Source organism: Pinus tabuliformis, chromosome 8 (genome assembly GCF_031772625.1).
Source record: "Pinus tabuliformis cultivar Carrire ecotype Pingquan chromosome 8, CPIR1, whole genome shotgun sequence".
In the NCBI taxonomy this organism is placed as follows: domain Eukaryota; kingdom Viridiplantae; phylum Streptophyta; class Pinopsida; order Pinales; family Pinaceae; genus Pinus; species Pinus tabuliformis.
In genome coordinates this window covers 1,852,507,586-1,852,532,363 of record NC_142294.1, presented here as the reverse complement: position 1 = coordinate 1,852,532,363, position 24,778 = coordinate 1,852,507,586, and the positions used below count along the sequence as shown (strand labels likewise).

At 35.8% G+C, this 24,778-nt stretch overlaps 1 protein-coding gene and 1 pseudogene across 1 annotated transcript; one reads left to right on the top strand and one right to left on the bottom strand.

Annotated features, from left to right (window-relative positions):
- The first annotated feature begins 2,346 nt into the window (after window positions 1-2,346).
- LOC149243666 (uncharacterized) lies at window positions 2,347-6,659 on the top strand. Its single transcript, XM_089371275.1, has 4 exons — window positions 2,347-3,824; window positions 3,992-4,845; window positions 5,077-5,625; window positions 5,962-6,659. The coding sequence occupies exons 1-4, from the start codon at window positions 2,347-2,349 to the stop codon at window positions 6,657-6,659; spliced, it is 3,579 nt and encodes a 1,192-aa protein (XP_089227401.1).
- Window positions 6,660-21,010: 14,351 nt separating this feature from the next.
- On the bottom strand, window positions 21,011-22,766 carry LOC149243665 (taxadien-5-alpha-ol O-acetyltransferase-like; annotated as a pseudogene).
- Window positions 22,767-24,778: the final 2,012 nt, after the last annotated feature.

Sequence of the window (24,778 nt, the reverse complement as noted above, 5' to 3'; positions counted from 1 at the left end):
GATAATTAAAAGCAGAGAATTATCCGTCTCTTATCAGACGATTGTCTGTTTATGTACGACAAATGTATTTATAAAGTTGATCATGGGAAATGCCCGCATCAGCTAGATCATGAAAAGAAAGTATGAAAAGATAATGCATTGTATTGTATTTTGTTACAGGTCACCTCCCGGCGATTGAATGAACTTCGGATCCTCCTAATAAAGCATTTCACCCGATAAACGACCTCATACTTTAGGGGGCAACTGTTATAGACATTTTTGTGCCTTACAGCATAGAGCATGAAATGTCAATAATTTAAGGGATCCAAAGTCCCTAAACATGTTGTTCTTACCCTTAGAGGAACAAGGTCAGCAAACCACAGCACTGCAAATCAGTTCTCCACTGAAAAACACTCAGAAACAGGTCACTTTTGGATCAAAGCAGCTGCTCCAAAGGCTACCTGCGCTGCATAGCAAGTGCAACAAGGGCTACCTGCGCTGCATAGCAGGTGCAACAAAGGCTACCTGCGTTGGGCGTACTTGGACATGTGGAGGAATCTTTTTCTCAATGTGCCAGTGCCCAGGAAGCTTCCAAAAAGACACTTGATCATAAGATTCACCTAATGATGAGTTAAGAGCTTCTAAAACTCCAAGTGGAAGATAGAAACTCCAAGTGAAGAACTAAAGAACAACTGGAGTTGAAGAGGACAACAAGTCACACATCAAGCTGACTTATCTTCACTCCAAAACTCTATATAAGGATCTCATCCCATGGGATCTGGGGGGGCGGAATTGAGTGCAAAAAATTGCTGTTGGTTTACAGTTGTGAGCATTGGGTGATTGCTTGAGGGAGGTGAAGAAGAGATTTCTCTCCGTCGGGAAGGTGATGCTGGATTGGACCTTTCATGGTTGTATCACCGCCTGAACCTTACTTCCATATATTAATAAAGCATTTGAGGTTCTTCTATTCGCATGTGTTTCAATGATGTGTTGTCTTACTTGCGTATTTGATTTATGCTAATCCTTAAATCGATTATGAATGCATGCTGCTTGTAGTTTCCTTTCTTTGTCTTGTTTACAGGATCTCGTGTAGCTGGGGCCGTGAAAAGACTTGGAGCCGGGAGCAAGCGGCAAATAGAAGAGATTGGATCGACCATTTGCGCAAGACATCGGTAAGTGGATCTCTTCCTTTTATCTCTTGCATGTCATAAAGAAGAAACTTTAGATAGCTTTGCTTTCAGCTGTTGCTAAGGAACTGTCACCCTTAGAGTGGGTTAGGGTCATTCCGAGTTGGATACTTTCCCCCACAACACATAGGAATGAATAGTTACATTTTTACAACATCTCAATTATATTTTCCCAAAGATAAACAAACATTGCATTTCAACTCTCTATTAAAGAGTCACATTTATTTATTTTATCGCAATGCAAGAGACAACTCTAAATGTAATGCAAATAAATAGCCCAAAGCTCGGCTTACAAACCTGCACATAGGAATGGGTAATTACACTTTTGAAACATCTCAATTATATTTTCCCAAAGATAAACCCACATTGCATTTCAGCGGTCTCTATTAAAGAGTCACATTTTGTTTTTTTTATCACAATACAAGAGCCACCTACAAACACATGTGGAGAAGAATGTTGGGAGGTAGAACATTTCATAAGCCCGCCTAGATATCATAAACCATGTTCATTGTACATACATAATGGTTTTTCCATTTGTAATTATTTACAAATGTGATTTGCTTGTTTGATCTACCTCTGTTCTTTTCATCAATTTCTCTTTTTCTTTAATTTCATTTTCTCTAATCTTAATACATGGTAATAAATAATTGTTATGGTAAATTTTAATCATTTTTTGTAATAAATAAGTTAGATATGGTTTAAAGGCTTGATTTAGATATGCAAAGAAGTTATCAAGAGGAAATTTATTAGTTGATTGCTGGCTATGACTATAATATGCAAACATCCTTCATTCTCAACCGTAATATTAGAATTTGTGATTCACAAAATGATTAATCTATCCAATTCCAGGGTGGAGGTTGCTATTGGTTTAATTATTGGGTTTTTAATAAACAGTATTATAAATAATGGACATGGATTTAACTTAACTCAAAATCCATTAAACTTCCAACAATATTTAGAAAATAAACCTTTCCTCAAGTATCATTGGATTTGAAATACAATTCCTTTAACTAACAGTTAAATTGTGGAATTGAGGAAGGGGCGGATGACCTACGGCTGCTGCAACCAACCCTAGGGTTTCTGCGAATCCTGCAAACGGCAGGCCTGTCAAACTTGGTACAACCGGTAGAGTCTGGTGAACCAACGATCAAGAAGAAGCGCCCATAAGGAACAGGGCAAAATGCAACCCCCTCAGGGGGAGGGCCAGGGGCCTCCCCCCAATCCGGACAACCGATCACGGCATACGGCCGACAAGGAGAATGAAAATGAACTGAGCGGTGGCACAATGGACCACAGACAACAGAAAGGAAAGGACATTGACGCAGAAGAAAGGAATAGGGCAAGTTCTTCCACTTGCAAGCCTGTAGCGGCCCACAGACCAAGGGTGGACTTCCCGAGTGAACGTATCAATGCTAGGATACAGTACATGAGGGATCACGCGCTGATCAGTAAATTCATAGGAATATGGCCGACAGAGAGGGCGCTGCGAAGCTGGATCAATAGCAAATGGCATCCAAAGGGGCACATCTCTTTGCATTTAGGAGCCAAGGGCTTCTTCACTGCAGTTTTTAACTGCCTGGAAGACTGCAATAGGATATTGGATGGGGGTCCTTATTTTTTCAACTCCACAGGATTATATCTTAAAGGTTGGGTCAAAAGATTCAACCCAGAAAAGGAGGATCTGAGCTCTGTGCCAGTGTGGATAAGGCTTTATTCACTGCCGTGGGAATACTGGGAAGAAAAGTCTCTACAAGAGATTGGGAACGCAATTGGCGAGTTCGTAAAGATTGCAGAAGAAACAAAACTATGCAGATATACATCCTATGCTCGGATCTGTGTTTACATGGATCTCAAGCAAGCGTTGCCAGACACGGTAAGTTTCTTTCATGAAGACTCTGAGTGGATTCAAGTTATAGACTATGAACATGTGCCCTTTAGATGCAGGAAATGCCATGATATAGGGCATCTCTATAGAGATTGTCCTCAAAATAAGAAACCCTCTTCCCAAGACAGTTCTGACAATCAAACAACAGATGGATTCACCAAGGTAACAAATCGAAGGAGAGGAAACAAGAAAGCAACAGGCAATCCCAAGGTAAATCCAGTCAATAAGGCAATGCCCACAACAAGCAACAGTTTCGAAGCACTGGACAAGGACGATGAGCAAGATCTGGAGAAGGAAAGGGCGAAAGACAAAGAGACCCATCAAGAACAACCAGGCGAGACATCAAGGCAAGCAGGAAAGAAAACCCAAAAGCAAGTAAACTTGATTTCTCAAGCCAAATCCCTGCCATGGCAATCACAAGGAATGGACGTTGAATACTCGCAGCCAAATGAAAAATCTTCAAATGAGCGAGAGGATACCTCTCAAGCACCTCAAAACATGGAAGAAGATCCGGAGCCCTTAGACATAGGGGAGCTGGACATACTAGGTTTGGAACAAGCATGCAAGACAGGGAATTTTGAAAAAATACCAGAACGACAAGTGGATAACCTAGTAGAAGTCCTGAACAGAGAACAGAAGAAATACTCTCTAGGAGTCCAAATAGGAAGTCCATGGGATGGTAAATTTATCAACAAGGACAATAAGAAGAGAGGTAGAAAAACAACATTGGAGAGAACTATCAAGATTGGAGAGATATTAGTGGAGTCAGAGAGGTATGCCAAACTGACCAAGTATTTCAATGCAAACCCCCACCCTTCTCAATGAATTTGATATCATGGAATATCAGAGGGATCAATGGCCCGCGGAAAGGTAGATTATTAAAAAATATGCTGATGCAAGAAAAACCAAGTATACTCTTTCTGCAGGAGACGAAATGCAGCTCAACAATTTTGGAAAAAATAGCAGCGAAAGCTTGGCCAGGAGGGCTAGTTACAGCTGTTGATGCTCAGGGAGCTTCGGGAGGACTGGAAATCCTTTGGGATGACCGGGCCATCCAACTCAACAATATACAAGCTAACAAAAGTTTCATCCAGGCAACTTTCCACCTCTCAGGTACTAATACCCATGGACTGATAACTAATGTATACTTTCCTCAGGATACTCCTCAAAAAGCTCAAATCCTGAATATATTGTCAGAACTCAATAAAGATAGGCCGTTCCCATTGTGGATCTCTGGAGGCGATTACAACATGATAGCCAGCATGGAAGAAAAACAAGGAGGAAGAAGTAGAGCAAATAGTGATGGCAATCTACTGAAAAACTTCATTAATAACAACTGGTTGATAGATATTCCCACAAGCAACGACCTCTTCACTTGGACTAACGAAAGGGAAGGTTTGCAGCAGATCGCCTCGCGTCTTGATAGATTCCTCATCTCAGATAATGCAACTCACTTAGGAGGGGAATTCACGGCATCTATTCTCCCTATCTCTGGATCAGATCACTGCCCTATCGAGTTACAATGGAATAGGCCAGGCAACAATCTCAAATGCCCCTTTCGATTTGAAGAATTTTGGTTATCTCACCCAGACTTTGAAGAGCTAGTTAGATCAACCTGGCTCAACTTCATCCCGGCTGAAGGTACTAGAATGTCCAGATTCCAGCAAAAACTCAAGCATCTAAAAGGGGCAATCAAACAATGGAATCATAACACTTTTGGCAACATCTTTAAAGCCCAAGCCATGCTCAACGGAGAGATGAAGAAAATTCAGCGAACCATTATCACTGCTGGGCGTACGGAGGAACTTACTAAACAGGAGCAATCCATAGAATCAAAAATTTTAGAAAGGGACAAACAGGAGGAAACATTATGGAGACAGAAATCAAGAATCAGATGGCTAAAAAGTGGAGAAAAGAACACAAATTTTTTTCATAAAACTACTGTGCAGCGCAGAATGATAAATTATATCACTCAAATTAAAAATGAACAGGGGGAGAAAATTGAAACTCATGATGGAATTAAAGGGGAATTTCTCAACTATTTCAAGAAAGCTCATCAGGAACCCAACATCAACAGAATGCCGGCTATCAACAAGCTTCTAAAGAACATACCCAGGATAATAACAGAGGAACATAATAGTCTTCTCATTAAGCCTATTAGCTTACAGGAAGTTGAAGAGGCAGTTCAACAAATGAAGGAGGGGAAAGCGCCAAGTCCAGATGGCTTTACATCGAATTTCTTTCATAAATTTTGGGACTTGATAAAGAATGAGGTCTGGCAAGTCGTGGAGGAATCCAGAGCTCTCAAATGGATGTATCCAGGCTTAAATGCTACCTTCATAGCCTTAATTCCAAAGGGGGAAGATTCCAACACCCCTGACAAATACAGACCTATTGCTCTGTGTAACAACATCTATAAAATTACTTCAAAAGTAATAGCAACAATATTAAAGCCGCTACTCCCTCTTATTATCTCGCCCGAGCAATCAGGCTATGTAGAAGGTCGACAAATAACAGACGAGATTATTCTAAATCATGAGATAATCCACTCCTTAAAGCAAACCAAGAAGCCAGGTATGTTGCTTAAGCTAGATCTATCTAAAGCTTTTGATAGTCTCAGTTGGGTCTATATACAAAAAATTCTTATTGCCTTTGGCTTTGCACACTCATGGGTCAGATGGATTTTTAACCTATTATCTTCAACTTTCTTCTCTGTGTTAATTAATGGTATTCCTTCGGCTACTTACCGTCCCTCCAGAGGGATAAGGCAAGGAGACCCCTTGTCTCCCTTTCTCTTCGTAATAATGGCTGAGGGATTGGGTAGAAGCATCATCGCTGCTAGGCTCGATCAATAATTAAGAGGTCTTTCTTTTAACAATTCCCCTCCCTACTCCCACCAGCAATTTGTAGATGATAATATGCTTTTTGGCCATCCTTCGGTGCAAGAATCTCGCCTCCTCAAATCAATCCTGTCAACTTTCTCTGATGCTTCTGGTGCCCTTATCAATCGAGTCAAATCCCAAATCTTCTTCTTTAATACTCCTGTTCCTACCCAGAGAGCCATAGGTCGAATTCTGGGTTTCACCAGTGCATCCCTTCCCTCCAAGTATCTCGGTGCCCCTCTAATGGCCTCAGCTCTTAAACATTCTTCCTGGAAGCAATTGTTGGAAAAACTAGAGACTCGACTATTCCTCTGGACTAATCAGGCTCTGAATGTGGCAAGCAAAATCATTCTTATCAAGGCAGTCCTTCACTCCATGCCCCTCTATCTTTTCTCCATCCTAGCTGCCCCCAAATGGGTTCTCAAAGAAATCAAGAATCTCCAGCGCAACTTTCTGTGGGGAGGCTCAGGCCAAAATCGTAAATGGGCTTTAATTAAATGGGATAAAGTTTGTCTTCCTAAGAAAGCAGGAGGTATTGGTCTAAGAGATCCTGAGCACAACAATAAGGCAATGGGTGCAAAAATCTGGTGGAGATGGCTTTCCCATCCTAATACTCCATGGGCCTCCCTTTGGACAGCTAAATATGCAAGCAACTGCCCCATGGAAGAAAGAATACGAATGACAGAGATAAGTACGGGATCGACAATATGGAATTCAGCCATATAACACAAAAATCTCATACAAGAACATAGTTTTTGGGAAATCAAAAGTGGAACCACTGCTTGTTTTTGGGAGGACTCATGGTAGCAATTACCAAAAATAAGAGACATTCTCCAAGACCTTCCACCTGCAAAGCGGGAGATAAATCAACTAGCCAAAGTCAATCAATTTTGGAACACAGCTATAGCTCAAGAATATAGGCAATGGAAAAATGCAAATCAATTTCTACCGAATAGCTCTGCACAAACTCAGCAACTTCTCAATACAGAATTACAAAAGAGGCCAATCATGGTCTCAGAAGAAATGGACATTTTAAGATGGGGCTATGAAGAGAAAGGAAATTTTACTACAAAGGAAGCGTACAACATAATCATACAAGAGTAGCTAAACAAAGATAACTTATGGGAAAAAATTTGGCACACTTCCAATTGACCGAAAGTTTCTACATTTCTATGGCTTCTTTGTCACAACAGAATTCTAACGTGGGATAATCTCAGGAAAAGAAGCTTCTCGGGACCATCTATATGTCACATGTGCAGGCAAGAGGAGGAAACAACCCTTCATCTTATGCAAACTTGTCAAACTGTGAGGAAACTATGGGAGAAGGTTGCTTTCCGCTGTCAAAAAGAGGGAAGAGTTCAAGGAGACCTCAAAATCACCATACGCAATTGGAGTCAAAAGCCATTTCAAAGCAACCTCCTTAACACCTTGTGGCATCTTATACCTGGCTTACTGATGTGGAATAGATGGAAAGAGCGTAACAGAAGAATATTCAAAGATCAAACTATGCCTCTAGGAAAAATCTGGAACAAATTTCATCAGAACATTATGGAGACTCTATCAATCAGAGATTGGCATTCAGAAGATCTTCCCACACTACCTCAGGAAAAAACAGTATGGGACAATTGGAGGCTTCAGATAAACCAAAACTCAATCAATAAAAAGAACCCCAATATGCAAAGTCAGGAATCAAGCAATTGGACTCCGCCGCCCTTAGACATGCTCGAGCTCAACTTTGATGGGGCCTCTAAAGGAAACCCAGGGAAAGCAGGATACGGAGGGGCTTTCAGAGACCATAATGGTGATCCTCAATGCATCTTCATGGGCTCGATAGGATGGGACACCAACAACTCAGCAGAATTGGAGGGATTATGGCGAGGTCTCAAATTAGCCCATGAAAGGGATTTTTTTCCTCTCATTATAGAAGGAGATTCGCAGATCCTAATGAGAATGATCATAAAGCTTCAACACGGTTCACCCATTCACAAGGTAAGCAATAGCTGGAGAATGGCCCAAAGGCTTGAGCTAATAAATCACTGGCTTTCTCAGCACCAAGCAATCACATTCAAACACACCAGAAGGGAAGGAAATAAGCTTGCTGATCTTCTTGCCAACATTGGAGTGGATGCCAAGGATGGTTACTTTGAAGGTACTGTCGCCAGCTTAGCTTCCAGGGACCAAATCGCCAAAGTCCAGGAAATTGTCACTCAGGACAAATCTCAGATAAAGGATACGCACCCGGATGCGGGTGATCATATCTGCAATCAATGTCCGAGCATGCCACGCAGACACCTGGCCTGACGGATGGCAGGCGGAAGGTCTACAGGGTACGCGTCATCGGAGGTAGTTTAGGTTTATGGCAGGTGAATTAAAGCCTGTTCAGTCTCGAAGCAAGTTGGATTTCAATGCGAGCATGGCTACTCTGTTCTCAATTCGGCGCATTAACATGGAGCAGCTCAATTCCTCTGCTATAGTTAATGACTATGTTCTATATGAAGCTAAGCTGCTTCAGTTTCCTTGTCTAGTCTTTCCTGTCAACTTAATCGCTCGGCTCTGGAATCGTCAGGATTTCAGCAGCACTCCTGCCATTTCAGGTTTACTCTGTCTCAATCGATCTCTCAGGTCTTTTGCTTCTGATATAATGCCTCGTAGTCGAGGTATCCCGCATCGGGGGGGGTCAGTCTGGGATCAGGGCTAGCCCTTCTCAATCTGTTCCTCAGCAGGTTGCCCCAATTGCCTTAGTCCCTCCCTCTTCTCCGCTTTCAGACCAAGAGAGGATCATCCCGAATAACTCCTACCAGACCTCCAGATTCATTTTCCAAAGTCGGCTCAACAGGCCGGTGGTGACAGTGAATTTTACAGTATTTGTCTCAGAGGAGGAGAGCAACTAGCTCAACTCGACTCCTCCCGCTTCCTCACATTCTCAGGATGACAGCATTCTACTTGGGGATATGACTGGGTTGGTGTTTCATGTCGACCGCCATGAGGACGCCCCTGTCCCGGAAGCGCCTCAACAGCCTGACCCCGCTAAGGAAGATGACATTGTTTGCGAGCCATCTCAAAAAGCAACTGGCTGTTTACATTTGGTTACTGATTCTGATGGAGCGCCGGTTCTGGACGAAGACGGGTTCGTTACTTGGGTCGCCTCTCCAAGCCAGGCGAAGGAGGATATGCAAGCTTCTCCAAGTCATGCGGATTAAACTCTACTCGGTGCACATGCTATGCTTTTTTGATCCCGTGTCTTTGATTTTGCAGTTAAAAGCTCTTGTCTGTTTCAGTCTCATGCTTTAGGTAGCAATTCCAGCCAACACAGTTTTCAATTTTTGTTTTAAAGACAGCTATGCTAGGCGCTACTGTGTTTTTGAGGTCACTGAAGGTCATGATAGCTGTAGTCCGGGTAAATTTTGTCAGTATGTCAGGGACCGAAATCAAATCTCTGAGGTCTGTATTGTAAATCTGGTTGACAGTTTAAGAGTTTTTGGTTGAGGAATGGCCTCGGCCTCCTCTGAGGGCTTGACCTCATTGTACATATTTTTTCACCTTTTTTAATAGAATTAGTATTTGCAGAGAAAAAAAAAAAAAGTATCTTTGGATTTTACATGGATCTATTTTGGTGTTTATATAAGCCTATAAGACAATTGTAATCTCTTAATTGGATTTTCCCTAAAAATAGTTTTACATCTTGAGAGAGTAGATATTAAAGAGAATTTTGATAGCTTTGAAGTTAATATGGATCTAAGTTTTATAAGATTCGAAATTACTCATATTTTCACACAAAAATTCACTTTTATTATTATTGCATATACAAACTCACATACAATGCATTTATGTAGGTGTTGTAAGATCCAACTTATTCCAAATGTGGAGATAGAAGTTAAGAGAATATCTCCAACAAATGTAAAAAAAATAAAATTAATATTGTAAACGATAATTCCGGTACCATCTGTTAATGAGTACATCATTGAGAATAATATTGAAATCACATAAAATATTATTTATTTCTATATGGTTTGGTCTTCATGATCACATCTATCAACTCTGAAATATCATAGACTACCGCCTTTCTCTACCATCAACTTCGAGGTACCATTCAACCCATTTAAGATACAATTGCTTATGACGATCGATGACCTATTTGTAAGACCAATGATTGAATTGACATCCTTTTATATGTTGCGGAGTCATTAAATTAACATACATCCATCTATTGGAGTACATAGCAAGTTGTATTTGCTACTCAACTTACTGAATGTATTCAAAAATAAATCTTTCAAAGTGGCCTACTATACACTAACTTACTAATACAAAAAGATCACAAATTATAACCCATATCCATTGTTCTTTGATTACCCAATGATCCAAGAACCACAAACTATAGCAGACTATAAACATTATCAAACAAATTATGCGTTCTCTTGCATCAAGAACCATCAACTTAAATTATGTGACTTCCTTTGTTTGGATCTTCATATTTTATTTTACAAACCAAAACAAACCCAAAGTTAGAAAGCATCGAACTTTGGAACTTTGATTTTAATGCAAGTAAAATTGTAAGGAAAGCTTTGCAGATGCCTTGCTACCACTGCACAATAGGTTATATTTTTCATAAACATAAGTTTACATAGACAGAGCCCAGGGACAAAGCTCTTTCATTTTTCTACCAGGTCACAGGAACAACGCCTTTTTCTGAAAAAGACATTCATGTCACCATTAGAATAATTCACATCATACCGAATTTTTGTTCATATTTATAGGAGTAGAAATAGTGGTCTCAACAGACCTTCCTTTCAAATCAACTAACATGTCATCTCATTTGAATGTGAATCTAGATCGCCAAAATTCCTCAAGCATTGGAAATTAGGAAGTACAATATATATCAGACTCTTACTGAGCCACGGAGATTATCTCGATTGCAGATTCGTTATGTTTGTCGATGTGGAAAACTGGGCCCCTCACTGTCTCCATTACCGCTAGTTTACATAACAACAGAAACTCATCTCTTGCCGAAGTCTGAAAGTCCTGGAAAATTTACAATTGAGAACCCCTGTCGTCGTGTGTCCTTTCAGTGTACTTTATAACCCCTGTGAATCGATTGAGTTTCAATTTCAAATTCGAATTCAAAATATAAACCCCCTGTGCTTTACCGCCTCTCCTTTGTCCACTCGCTTATTTCAAAAATGCTCTGTTTAGTATGAATTGATGGAGGGTAATTGGAGAAAGCAGAGCGAGAGCCCAGGAAAACAGTAAGAGGATTCATATTGGACATCACATTGCCACTACTCTTGCGAAGGTAATAGCCTCAGATAATTTCCACAACTGACAGTTTTTAAAATCTTTATATTGTAGGTATTAGCCTCCGATAATTTCCACAACTGACAGTTTTTTAAAGCTTTATATTGTAGCTATAAAAGTTTTGTATCGTAAATTTCCCTGAATTAATTTGTGTTTCTTGATCTTGATCCACCTAGTATAGATTATTTGGGAAACCATCAATTACATTAAAAATTTATCAACCAAGAAAATACAATTACTGCAATCAAATTTGGAAACACAACAAACGAAAACACAAAGATTCAGGTTTGGAGTTCTGTGTAAAAGATTCAGGAGTAGATTGAAAATCATATCATAGATACGAGACCCCTCGCCTCTTTTTTTCCTTGCAGGTCAACTTCAGAGGCTACATTTTCCAATATCTTGCTCACAGCGAAACCTTTTTAGAATGTGAACTTAACTTAAAGTATTAAATGCTGGTTTGGTGTGAGTAATTAGAGTTATGGTGTTATTGTTGGTAAATTACATACATTTGGTATGTAGTTTTTAATTGGGTAGATTTTAAGTTTATTTATAGTAAGATGAATACATTATCATATTTTTTCATAATTTATGAAGTATTTGTTTATGCCTTCTTGGATGAGGTTATTTAGAATAGAGAATTTGGTCATATTTGTAAATTTCAATGTAAATTTTTTATTTTTTAATTTATTTTAAAATGATGGAATGTTTTTATTATAATATCTAAAGAAGATAAAACAAATAATAGATGTGGTATAATTTGATTCACGGAAAATGGAGAGAAACTTTATTTTTATATATAAAAAGTAAAAAATTAAATAAATAAATAAATAATTAAATTGAATATTTCATTTCTACTAGTTATTTAGATATGGTATAATTCGATTAAGAGGTAATGAAGAAAAAAATTATTTATTAAAAGGGATAGATTTAAATTGAATATTTCATTTCCAATAATTATCAATCTATTTATTAAAAAGAATATTTCGTTTCCAGTAATTATATTGAATATTGCTTAAAATTGAATTCACTTGAAAATACTCTTCCAATAATATAATATTCAATTTGCACATTATTAATTATGATCAATACCAACTGTATATCGGATTATTATTTTATATTGTGATTTTTTTTTTTTAAATTGAACATTTTTTATGTATTTTTTCTTTTCTTTCATAAACAACACTTATACTTGAAATTAATCAAATATTTCTATTATTTCTCTCAACCAAATCACTTTGTTGCAAATATTTTAATTATTAACTTAAATTACCAATATAACACCTCAAAATAAAAAACAAAAGCAAAAAGAGTCATTCCTAATTTACGTATTAACTATATTATATATTTAAATTATTAACTTTTCTCCAAATATTTTAAGTATTAACTTAACTTACCAAAATATCACCTAAAAAACAAGAAGAGAAATTCCCAATTTACATATTAACTATATTGTATATTCAAATTATTTATTAATCAAATATTTCTATTATTTCTCTCAACCCAATCACTTTGTTGTAGATATTTTAATTATTTACTTAAATTACCAATATATCACCTCAAAAATAAAAATAGAAATTCCTAATTTACATATTAACTATATTTTGTATTTAAATTATTAACATATTAACTATATTGTATATTTAAATTATTTATTAATCAAATATTTTTATTAATTCTTTCACCCCAATCACTTTATTGCAAATATTTTAAATATTTACCTAAATTACCAATATATCACCTCAAAAACATAAAGAGAAATTCATAATTTACATATTAACTATATTGTATATTTAAATTATTAACTTTGTTGCAAATAAATTAATTATTGCCAATATATCACCTCAAAAACAAAAAGAGAAAGAGAAATTCCTAATTTACATATTAACTATATTTTATATTTAAATTATTTTCATAAATCCATATGATAATCAAAATGCCCTAGTTACTAGAATTTGCAAGCACATGAAAGTACAATTAACATCATGAAATTACAACTAACATAAATTTTTTCTAGTGTGTTTGTTCTCATTTCACATATTTCTATTACAAAATCTTCGATTTTTTAATTTATTGTATTTAAATTCAAAAACTTTTTGTAATTTCAAATTTGTAATTAATATATATATATATATATATGAGAGTGTATAATTTAATATTTTTTTGAAAGTTTTTTTTTTTTTTTTTGTTTTTTTTGTTTTTTTATATAGTTTAAGCTTGTGGCATATATATATTTTGATACATTTATCTTGTTATTTATAAGCTTTTGTTTAAAGATATAAAAAATTATGGAATTTATTTTAGGTTTATTTATTTTTAATTGGTTTATCTATTAAAAATTTGAATCTGCACTTATGATAGATAATACTTTAATAATGCACCATTCATGGTCCATCTAAAGCCCCATGGACATGGGTTCACTTACTATGTTTTTTTTTCTTTATTTATTTTTTAATTTATATTTTCGTGATGTATTTTTCTTCTTTTAAATAAATTTTCTTTTTTACTTTATTTATTTTATATTTTAATTTTTAATTTAATTTAATGGCTACAATAACAATGTTATCTTGAACAATTTTTTTTTTTTTGTCTTCCACGTTATTGTTTTCTTTTTATCCACACTAAGTTGTTTACGTTCTCAAATTTTATATATATATATATATATATATGATCTTAGAATTTTTTGGTACATTTACTTTGTTACTTTCTTAAAGTTCCATTCATTTTTTTAGTGTATTCTTGGATTAGGATTATAAGAGGCTTAGAATATTTTCATGTGCTTTCTTACCTTCTTTGTTATTTATTATTTTTTTAGTATATTCTTGGATAAGGGCCTCTATTCTTTTTAGGTACATTTTCTTTATGATGACGATGATGATAATGATTAATGTCCACTAAGGCCAATGCGGTCTATGGAAACTCTTATTTCTATGCTCAAAAAGAAAGGAAATCAACACACAAGATCACTATAGTTGGGTTGAATTAAAAAATCAAGAAGATGGATGTGTGACATATGTTAGGGAAATGAGAGCGTATGTGAATAAGGGTTGAGCAATCTAAAAGAAAGTACTTTTTATCCTCAACCTTCTTAGTATCACAAAGTTTCCAAATTCTATCGTCCTAGGGAGTCTTACGAGTAAACAAGCGCTTGTTTTCACCTCGAATATAATGAGAATTAGCTCTTATCTTAGAGATATTCATATTTTTCTTCAAGTTGGTCAAAATAGAAAGATAATTCTGGTTCTCAAGGGTGGGGTTGATCACCTCCTTATAATATCTTAACTTCCTTTTACGCTGCATCTCCTTAGCATCCCATATCTTATCTTTATATTTGGAGGTGATAGCATCTTTGACACTATCATTGCTTCCCAAGATGATCTCCTCATTTTCCCCCCGTGGTTAAGCCAAGATTGGGCATCATTATGCCACCCACACTTGAGGTGAAGGTGGGGGTTTTGACTAAAGTTAGAAGCAATTTTAGGAAGCCTCTTGGATTCCATGTTGTAAATATTCTTCTTATACAGGAGTTACTAAAAAATAGCCCTTCTTTCAATAGGGGAGAGCCCAACTTCAATCAGGAAGATAGGGTAGGGGGTATTTCCCTTGATCTTGAGATTGTAGGTTATGAAATTCTTTTGAATCATCTCAATATTTCTCCATGACTCTTTAGATATACTTCCACACCATACTTCACAATCGTATAGGACAATAAGGGTGATGAGGATCTCAAAGAGGAACCTTATTTTACTCAAAATATAAATATCGACATCCTTACATTTTTTTTCGAGCTCATAATAAGCTTTCTAGAATCCAATAATCCTTTTCTCAATGTTGTAATTCCAGTTGACTTGATAAGGAATGTCAATACCCAAATACTTTTAAGAAGAGACATGTTCCAAGCAATTGTTATCATAGACGAAATTTCCATGTTTGATCTTTTTGGATTTAATTATCATGATTTTAGTCTTGTCAATATTAACATTCATAGCCATCTTAGAGAAATAGTCATGAAGATCCTAAGTCACCTGTTCAGGTCCTCATGCCTTCTAGTAAGAAGAATGATATCATCGGCATAAAGGAGAAGAGTAATGATAATATGAGAAAGATCGGTCCCCTTGCACCTCGCAATTTCCAAACACTCCTCTAGCTTATCAACGTAAACATTGAAAAGGGTAGGGGAAATGGGACACCCTTTGTTAACCCCGACATTGCATTTAATATCTTTATACGGCCCTTTTTTGATCTTAAGCTTGGCAACAACCGTCTCATAGAAGCCAATCACAACAAGTTGCAACTTAGGAGGAATCATTATCTCATCAAGTCTTTTCCAAATCTTATCTTGAGGAACAATGGCAAAGGCTTTTCTAATGTCCATAAAGCAACAAAAGAGATCAACTTTACTATTGTGACATTCCTCAGTAATGATCCTATGAGTGACGACATGGTTGATAGTCGAGTGGTATCTCAACTATCATAGCCACAATTTCTTATTCTCCATCCCAATGTGGCATTTTTCTTATCCTTATGATTGTTTGTGTTTTCAATTGTGGTTTTTCATATAGAAGATTTATAACATTTACCTTAAATTTTCTCTTTGCTACATTTGCTTCATGTCACTTTCTTATTTTTTTTTTAAATGCATTCTTCTATTAGCGTCATATAGAAAGGCTTTAGACATTTATCTTAGAAATTTTTGGTGTATTTACTTTGTTACTTTCTTTTTAAAGTGTATTCTTGGATGAGGGACTCTTCTTTTAGGTAGATTTTTTTCTTTTTTCATCTATTTTAGATATATTTTTTTAGTTGATGGTTTATTCTTCATTTTTGTTTTAATGGTTATAACAACCATGTTATCGCATCCACACTTTCTTTTTTTCCATGGTAATGATTCCTTCCTCTTATCAACATGACTTTCATCATGTTCCTTTATGCCTATATCTTATAAACAATTCTAGATGGGCTAACCTAATATTTCTCTCATTTCAAAACACCCTTTAATGCGTTGTAAAAGCCTTACATCTATCGTAATGCACTTCTTCAAAGTTAACATTTTAATATGGAAATAAGATACAATAAGGCATCACCCATATTATATTCCTCCCTCTATTACTATGAATAGATTCTCCCTTCGAGGAAATCACCACATTTTATTATAGGTACCTCGAGAGATGGAGGGAGTGACAATGATGAAGGTTGAGGACGATAAGAGAAAGAGTTGATTATGTCGGATTAAGTGTCATGGCACAATAACTAGCCACCATTTGAAACTTATTGTTGGTGTTAAAAACATTTACTAGATTGGCATAGAAGCCTTAGCTTAGTTGACATAGGATGGGAGAAGTAGTCTTCATCAATGTTTTTGTTTTTCATAGAAAAATAAGCGTAATTTTATTCATCAAAGATGAATGAATTTACATTTTGGATACACAAAAATGCATTCCATAGATACAGGATGAGAAAAAAATCTATCAACCATCAAAAAATAAAAACCTAGAAGGGCAAGCATAAAGACCATTCCATATGGAATTTTACTATACATTTCAGAAAAACATTTAAACCCTAGGGTTCGAACAAAAAAAAAAAACCCTAGGGCCTAGAAAAGAAAATTTTGCTATGTAAAAACTACAAGATCGAAACCCCTAAATAAAATAAAACTGAGAACAATCTAAAAAATCAAAAAAATGACCGAGAGAGTCCATACACAAGCTCAGAACTAGGCAACAAAACATTACATGTTTAGGGTTGCAAACCCCAAAAACAATAACATTAATTTTGCAATAGCAACAGAGCTTACAACAATAAAAATGCCAATAGCACAGGCGAAAATGATGGATAAATTATTTTCAACTGTGAGACAACCTGCAGATACACCACAATAGAGAAAAGGGGGTAGAAACACACCAATACCCCAAAAAATTGTTCAACATCTAACAACATAATGACACCAAAGGAAATAGAAACAGACCATGACCCCAACAAAGAGAATGAAAAACCAACTGACAATGATGGAAGTTAGCATGTTACGGCATTGGCAAGCAATGAACACGACCAAAAACCCAGAAAATGGTGAGAAAAGAAAACAGAATAAGGCACACCTAGACGGGGAGGTAAGAGATATGACGACCCATTCATGGTAGTGGGAGAAGACAACATGAAAAAGAGGGCATCAACAACTAGGCTTCTAGCCGTCGAACACTTTTCCTCGTCAATGCCTCCCCTAGTTTTCATGAACATTTACTCTGAGCTTTTGACATCAATCCATCTACTAGATCAACTTGGTCAATGCATGCTTTAATTCACAAATTCCATTACCATATATTATGCACAGCCCTCGTTTACTAATGTTGATTCCTTCATTACACTCTTTATGCCACCCCAAAACCTAGAGTAAATGTTATATGGTTTATAACATTTTTAATGGACCTTAACCCTTTAAGCCTTCATGAAGGACCTAAGCACCCTAATTACCTCCCTTGACCTCGACCAATGCATTGAGAAAACCATCTTAGGATGCAAGACATCATAAAGTTACCCACAATCCATTATGAGGCCAATATCATTTATAAAGGGTCTATATTATGATTTTAGGTCATGTTCATTGCCAATGATCCTTAGAGATTAATTTATGGTATAAGTCCCTTATTTTCTTAACTTAATTCTAGTTAAGGTCCCAATAGCCACATCCCCATTGTGTAATTTTTTTTTATCCATATCCATATCGAACTTATATGAGAAATTTCAAATTTAAGTGTCTATGTTATGGCCATGTCTTGATCATCGCCCATTAACTCAAGCAACTTAAGTTATCGCGAAAATACCTCAACTTCTTCCTCGACCATCGCTGCATAATCATCGCTACTGCAAAAAATATGATATCAATGTCCATATACCACTTTAAGAATGATGATATAGTAAACAAGGCATGTCGTGTGGTTTTAGGTCTTGCTCATATCTCTTAGTTCCTAGAAGACTCACCTGGGAGCCAAGGACCTTATTTTCATGCCATACACACTAGCAAGGCCTTGAGACACATCCCTATAATGCAAAGCGTTATAGGAGCGAGCATAAGACACCCTCAGTTTCTAAGCATCCCCAATTAGGACACTAGTAGCTTTGCTACGACTTTAAAATTAAATAATTATTATTCCTCTTTATTACCATTTTAATCAAAAAAGTTATATATATATATATATATATATATATATATATCTTAGAATTATTTTTATCTATTTAAAATAATGAATAATATATGCATATATTTAAATATATTCCCCATAGTAAAATAAAATGGTTTCAATATTCACTTACGTAAATTCATTTTAACCATGGATCTATCAAGGCATGTGAGGGATTAAATTTGGTGAGGTGTGAATTTCTTTTAGAGTGAAATATAAGACCTTCATTGTTTAAATTGCATTTTTTAACATATAAATGGATTCAACCCCTTCAAAATCCCCTTGAATACTTGGATTATGTAGAATATACAACTTAAACTTGCAATTCCAAGAAATATTTTAATTGTTTTTTATTGAAATATTTAACTTATAACTCATTTTTTTTTTTTAATTCTTAATCATTTTTAAATTCGATATATTATTTTTATATTATATATTAAAAACTCATTTTTTTATTTATTCCTAATAATTTTTAAATTCTATATTAAGAATTTTACCCCATATATATATATATATATATATATATATATATATATATATTTCTTTCCTTCTTTCTTTCCTTTATAGAGTTATACAAAAATAAATTAGTTCGAATGGGTATTTAAATAGTTTACCTATATTGAAATATTTTTAAAAATAATAAAAATTATAAATCTTCCGCACACAAAATTTAAATATAATTTCTCAAGTATTTTTAATTACTCTATTATTTAAAGCTGATCTAAAATTATGCTATTTTACATTAACATTCAGATGTTTTATTTACCTTGAGAGTGAGAAATATTTTTATAACATATTTTGAGTTATAATGTCAACAACAAACCAAGTGTACCCAATGAAAATAGGGTTATTGATATTTTATAATGTTTTTAATTAAAACCAATCAAATAGATATATTTATTTTTGTTTTTAATTATAAGTGGATATATTTTTTTTAGAAAATATTTTATGTTTATTTTAAAAGGTACATGTGCCAACTTAATACTCATCTTCCTCATATTAACTTTGGCCTCTTCACAAAATTATATATATATATATATATATATATATATATATATTTATCTTTTCTAAAGTCGTTATAAAATGATATTATTTCAAATGAACATCTAAATATTTTATTTATAGTTGACAGTGATAATGAAATATTCTTACATCTTTTGAATTGTTTGAGGGTGAGATTATTGAAATTTTATAATGATTTTAATTAAAACTAATTACTAACCAAACTAATGTCTTCATTTTTATTTTTGAGATATTGTAGACATTCTTTTTTATTTAGAAAATATTTTATTTTTATTTTAAAAAACATATTGAAAAATTACACATTTACCTCAAACTCAAATATCGAATATTGTGAAGGAAAAAATTAGTTTTATAGAAACTTAATAAACAAAATAATATTATATATTAATTTGTTTTTATAAAATTTAAAAATATAAAAAAAAAAAAATCTAATATAATTATTAACCACCATCATGATATTAATGATAATTAAATTTGTAAATAATACTAATTTGATCATTTTAATTTAGAATCTAACTTTTCCATATATAAATACTAATAGTACTTTAAATTTTGAATAAAAAATCATCCATGGCCTTCAGGTGAGTGAAGGTTAGCAAACCATGCACTCGATCAACTATGATAAATATGTGGTTACCTAAAATTTCAATGCATTAACTGTGTCGGTGTGCAGTTGTGGCTTAGAGCCGCGGGTGAGCCGTCTCCAGTTCTCCGGTAACAGTAACAGATGTCAGACATAACATTTTTATGTGATAGGCTTCCACCTGCAAAAGTTTTCCGACGATAAACGATTCCGGTGAAGAACGTCAACTTCAGTCTCTGTTAACGGAGATGGAGAGGTGGGCCCAAACAGCCACGTAAAAAAGGCTACTCTTAGTGTGATTCCACACTCTATTCGACCAGACGTGACAAGAAAATCATGCCCACAGTTATGGTGATGGGCTAGCTCGATGCTTCTGTAACAAAAGCGAAACTGGGGCTTTCTCTTATGACGCTCATGGATCCCTTGATCACGATATCTTTTCTTTTCTTCATGAACACCGAATGCTGTGGATTTACATTGAGGCCACAAATACATCCTAATGCACATCCCATCTATAAAAACTTAGTGTCCATGAAATAATGCGCATTGTGCGCATCACGTGCAAGAGTATAGAGATAATCCTGGGAGCCGTGTCTCACCATTGTTGAATCCTGTGTCTCGAAATCTAGTGATTGAATTTTGTGCAGTCTCCTAGAACCAAATGATAGAACCAAGTCATTGTACGCAAGTTAGGGGTTGGAAGTGAAAAGAAAACCAAGCTCCCAATCATGGATATGTTATATAGGCCGAAGACACAAGAAAATTCATGCTAGAAATCATTACAAACCAAAACAAATAACTAGTCTATTCATTCATAAACTGACGCATATAGGATTAAAATTCAAGGATCTCTCATTCTCTTGGGCCTCAGGTAACGAAGTTAAATCTTGATATGTTTTGATACAAATTTAGAATAATTCGCTTGGGTCCTTAGGTAACGGAGTTAAATCTAGACCTGCTTTGATACAAATTTAGAAAATTGGAAGGTAGTCAAATTTCACACATAAACCAATAACATTTTTATTATACATATACAAACTCGAATACAATGCATTAGTTTCCAAATTTACAAATAGAAGTTGATAAAATATATCAGCAATCTCTAACAAACCCCAACCAAATTTACTAAGGTAAACATTGATTCTAATACTACCTTGTTAAACTTATTTCTAAACCTACAGCGCAAATCTAGTTACTTCATTGCTTTTATCTGGAAAAAATTATCACTATTTAACCGCACACTTCAAAGGATGCATTCTTTATACATCATATATATATAACCGTTACAAATTCACACCAGACCATGCATTTCGCTTTCGAGGGCTTTCATTGCTGAGGATGGCAGGCAGAAGACCATCGTTACTCCGCTCTTGTTCTTTGGTGGAGGTAGCATTAAAACCGGGCAGCCAGAAAATTTACCAGGGCGAGCAAGAATGGGCTCACCCCACCCAAAATCGACCTGATTAAATCCCAACCATCTCCAATCACTAACATACGTGTCTTCAGCAGATATTCGCACATCTGTGATCTCTGGTCCTGAACGTTTCATCTCAATGAAGGATATGCAGGACCTCACGTACTCCTCGTTTACAGATAGTTTTGCCTTCTTTATCATCTTTACAGTATGCGAAAGGGATCCGCTGACAACCTCTTGTGCTGTAATATTTCCTACACATCCCACACAGAGAGCATTGCCATAATATCCCTCTGCAATTGAGGACTTCATTACCCTCGTCACGTCCACACCGAAAAGAAGCCTGACAGCGGCATTAAGAGGTATTCCTAGAGCTATTGTTCTCGCTCGCCATGCCAACGCGGATAAAACCTCGAATGTGGTACAATGCTCCTTCAGCTCTTCTGCGATGGGCTGTTTTATCCTTTGTAAAGCATCCGATGTGAAGAAAAACGAGAAGTTGACCAGATCATCGGCTTTCACAGCAGTGAGATCTATGGGAGAATTAGGGTTGACGAGGAATCCACTTTCAAGGAACTCTTCATGCTGAAAAAGAAATATAGGAGGCTGGTGGGGTTTGAGAACTTCTCTCTGCCATACTGGTTCAATGGAAAGCTTCGCCTTTCCTCTAGCAATCTCTGCGACTCCCATAAGAAACTGCGCTGCCCCTCGCCCGTCACACAGATTATGGTTGAAACTCACACCAACAACAACGGCCCCTCATTTGAAGCGCGTTACCTATTATTTTCAAAATAAAGGTCAGCCGATACATTAAATTCTTACGATTAATGACAGAGGGAGACCCAACACTATGAGGAATGAAATTTACCTGAAGTATGACTGGCGGGACTTCCTCGACCTCAGTAAGCTGATGCAGCAGAGGGTCTAATGAGAGTTTAGGGTCTTCCAATATCCCGAACAGTGAAAGACTGGTGTCCGTGGCGGCTTCAACTAAGAGGGCGCCCTCTCCCGTGCACTCTACCTGGAGTTTTCGGCCATCTGGAGTTTTCTTTACTCGGCCTGCAAGTGGGTAATAATAAGTCAATGCTTCTGACAGTGCATCCCGAATAATTTTCACACGATTTTGGGGTTTATGAGAACCATTATCGTAAACAAGCAGTGCATCAAATCTAAGTCTGAGGAGCAGATGGTCGTCTAGATTGGAAAGATAGAGGATGGTTTTGGGAGAAGGCCGGGAAGGTGGCACCATGATAGACCCTATTACATTTACAGACACCTGAACTTGGGAGCAATATTCTTTCGCTTCAAGGCTCTCCATTGTAAATCCTAATTTTCAACTACTTCAAAAGCCCTACTCCACTCTGTATGAAGGAATGGTGATGATCCGATTAAATAGACAGAAGTTGCTGGTTTACTACGTTCTATTGTGAACTTACGGGTGCTGTGTAAAATTTCCTTTAACAGCCCAAGATTATCAATACCAAATATTTCACATTCAGAACTTAATATGTTAATATGTTGTTTAAGATGACATACCTTGATTAACAGCGGAAGATGTAATGGCTGCCATCTTCTGTCTTCTTCTCAGAATTCGGTTTCTCTCCTCTTGCCCTCACTTCCTTTATGTGCTTCTTGATGGAAAAGAATGCAACTCTTGTGTGGGAGAGAGAGGACCCAATCCTTTATATATATCATTTAACTCTTAAGCTGGTAGGTCCATCATATACCAATTCAACGCTTTAATGCTTTAATGCATGCTTTAATGCTTTAATGCTTTTAACGCTTTAATGCTTTAATTATAGAATGATTTATTTATGACTTAATTAATCGGGCCACATTAAGATTTAGAAACTTCAGATTTCTAACATTCTCCCACTTGACCCGACTATTCATAATATTAAGCGTTGAACATCATACTATGATAAATTGCTGAGAGTTATGGCGGTTGTGCACTATTAATTCAATGCATTCCCTTCCATATACTACAATACCAGTAATCCATCAATTCATACTCATAATTTATATAAAACAACATAATGGTCCACATAATGTCTTATATCATAATGATTAAACATAATATCTTTATAAGACTCTTTCTTGTTTAAAATTACATAAAATACGTACTACTACATTAAAACAAGAGACACATAATTGTATATCAGAAACACATAAAAGAGCTCAGAATGTCACACATCAATTATCATTAATACAACCAAGACCCATTCTTTGAACATGTTCCTTAAATTGTTTTGGTTGTAACCCTTTCGTCAAAGGGTCTGCAATCATAAGTTCTGTCCTGATGTGCATGATTGACACTCTTTGTTTCTGAACCTCATCTTTCACAACAAGATACTTCAGATCTATGTGTTTGGCACCTTTAGAGTACTTGTCGTTCTTTGAGAAAAATACTACTGCAGAGTTATCACAATAAATTTTCAGCGACTTGCTAATGGTGTCGACAACCGCAAGTCCTGAAATAAAGTTCCGCAACCATAATGCATGAATTATGGCTTCAAAACATGCCACAAATTCTGCCTCCATAGTGGATGAAGCAACGATAGTCTGTTTCGCACTTTTCCATGATATGGCACCTTGAGCAAACATAAACAGGTAACCAAAAGTCGATTTTCTAGTATCGATACATCCAGCAAAATCTGAATCGCTATATCCAATCACCTCCACTTCATTGGATCTTCTATACATGAGCATGTAATCTTTCGTGCCTTGTAAGTACCTCAAAACTTTCTTTGCAGCTTGCCAATGTTCCCTTCCTGGATTACTTTGATACCTCCCTAACATACCGACCGCAAAGCTGATATCCGGTCTAGTACAGGTTTGAGCATACATTAGGCTACCAACAACAGATGCATATGGAATTGATTCCATTTCCTTTCGTTCAACATCATTCTTAGGACATTGCATGAGATTGAATTTATCACCTTTCTATACAGGAACTGTCCCAGGTGAACACTTACTTATTCCAAATCTCTCTAGAATCCTTTCGACATATCCTTTCTGAGACAATCCCAATATTCCTTGTGATCGATCACGGAATATTTCTATTCCAATCACATAGGATGCCTCTCCCATATCTTTCATTTCAAAGTTCGTAGAGAGAAATTCCTTAGTCTCATGCAATATACTTAAATTATTTGCAGCAAGCAAGATGTCATCAACATAAAGGACCAGAAAAATAAACTTGCTCCCACTGATCTTTTGGTATATACAGTGATCAACCGTATTTTCCTTAAAACCAAAAGATGTAATAATGGTATTGAACTTAATATACCATTGTCGGGATACTTTTTTAAGCCCATATATTGACTTCTTAAGTTTACACACCAATTGTTCTTTACCT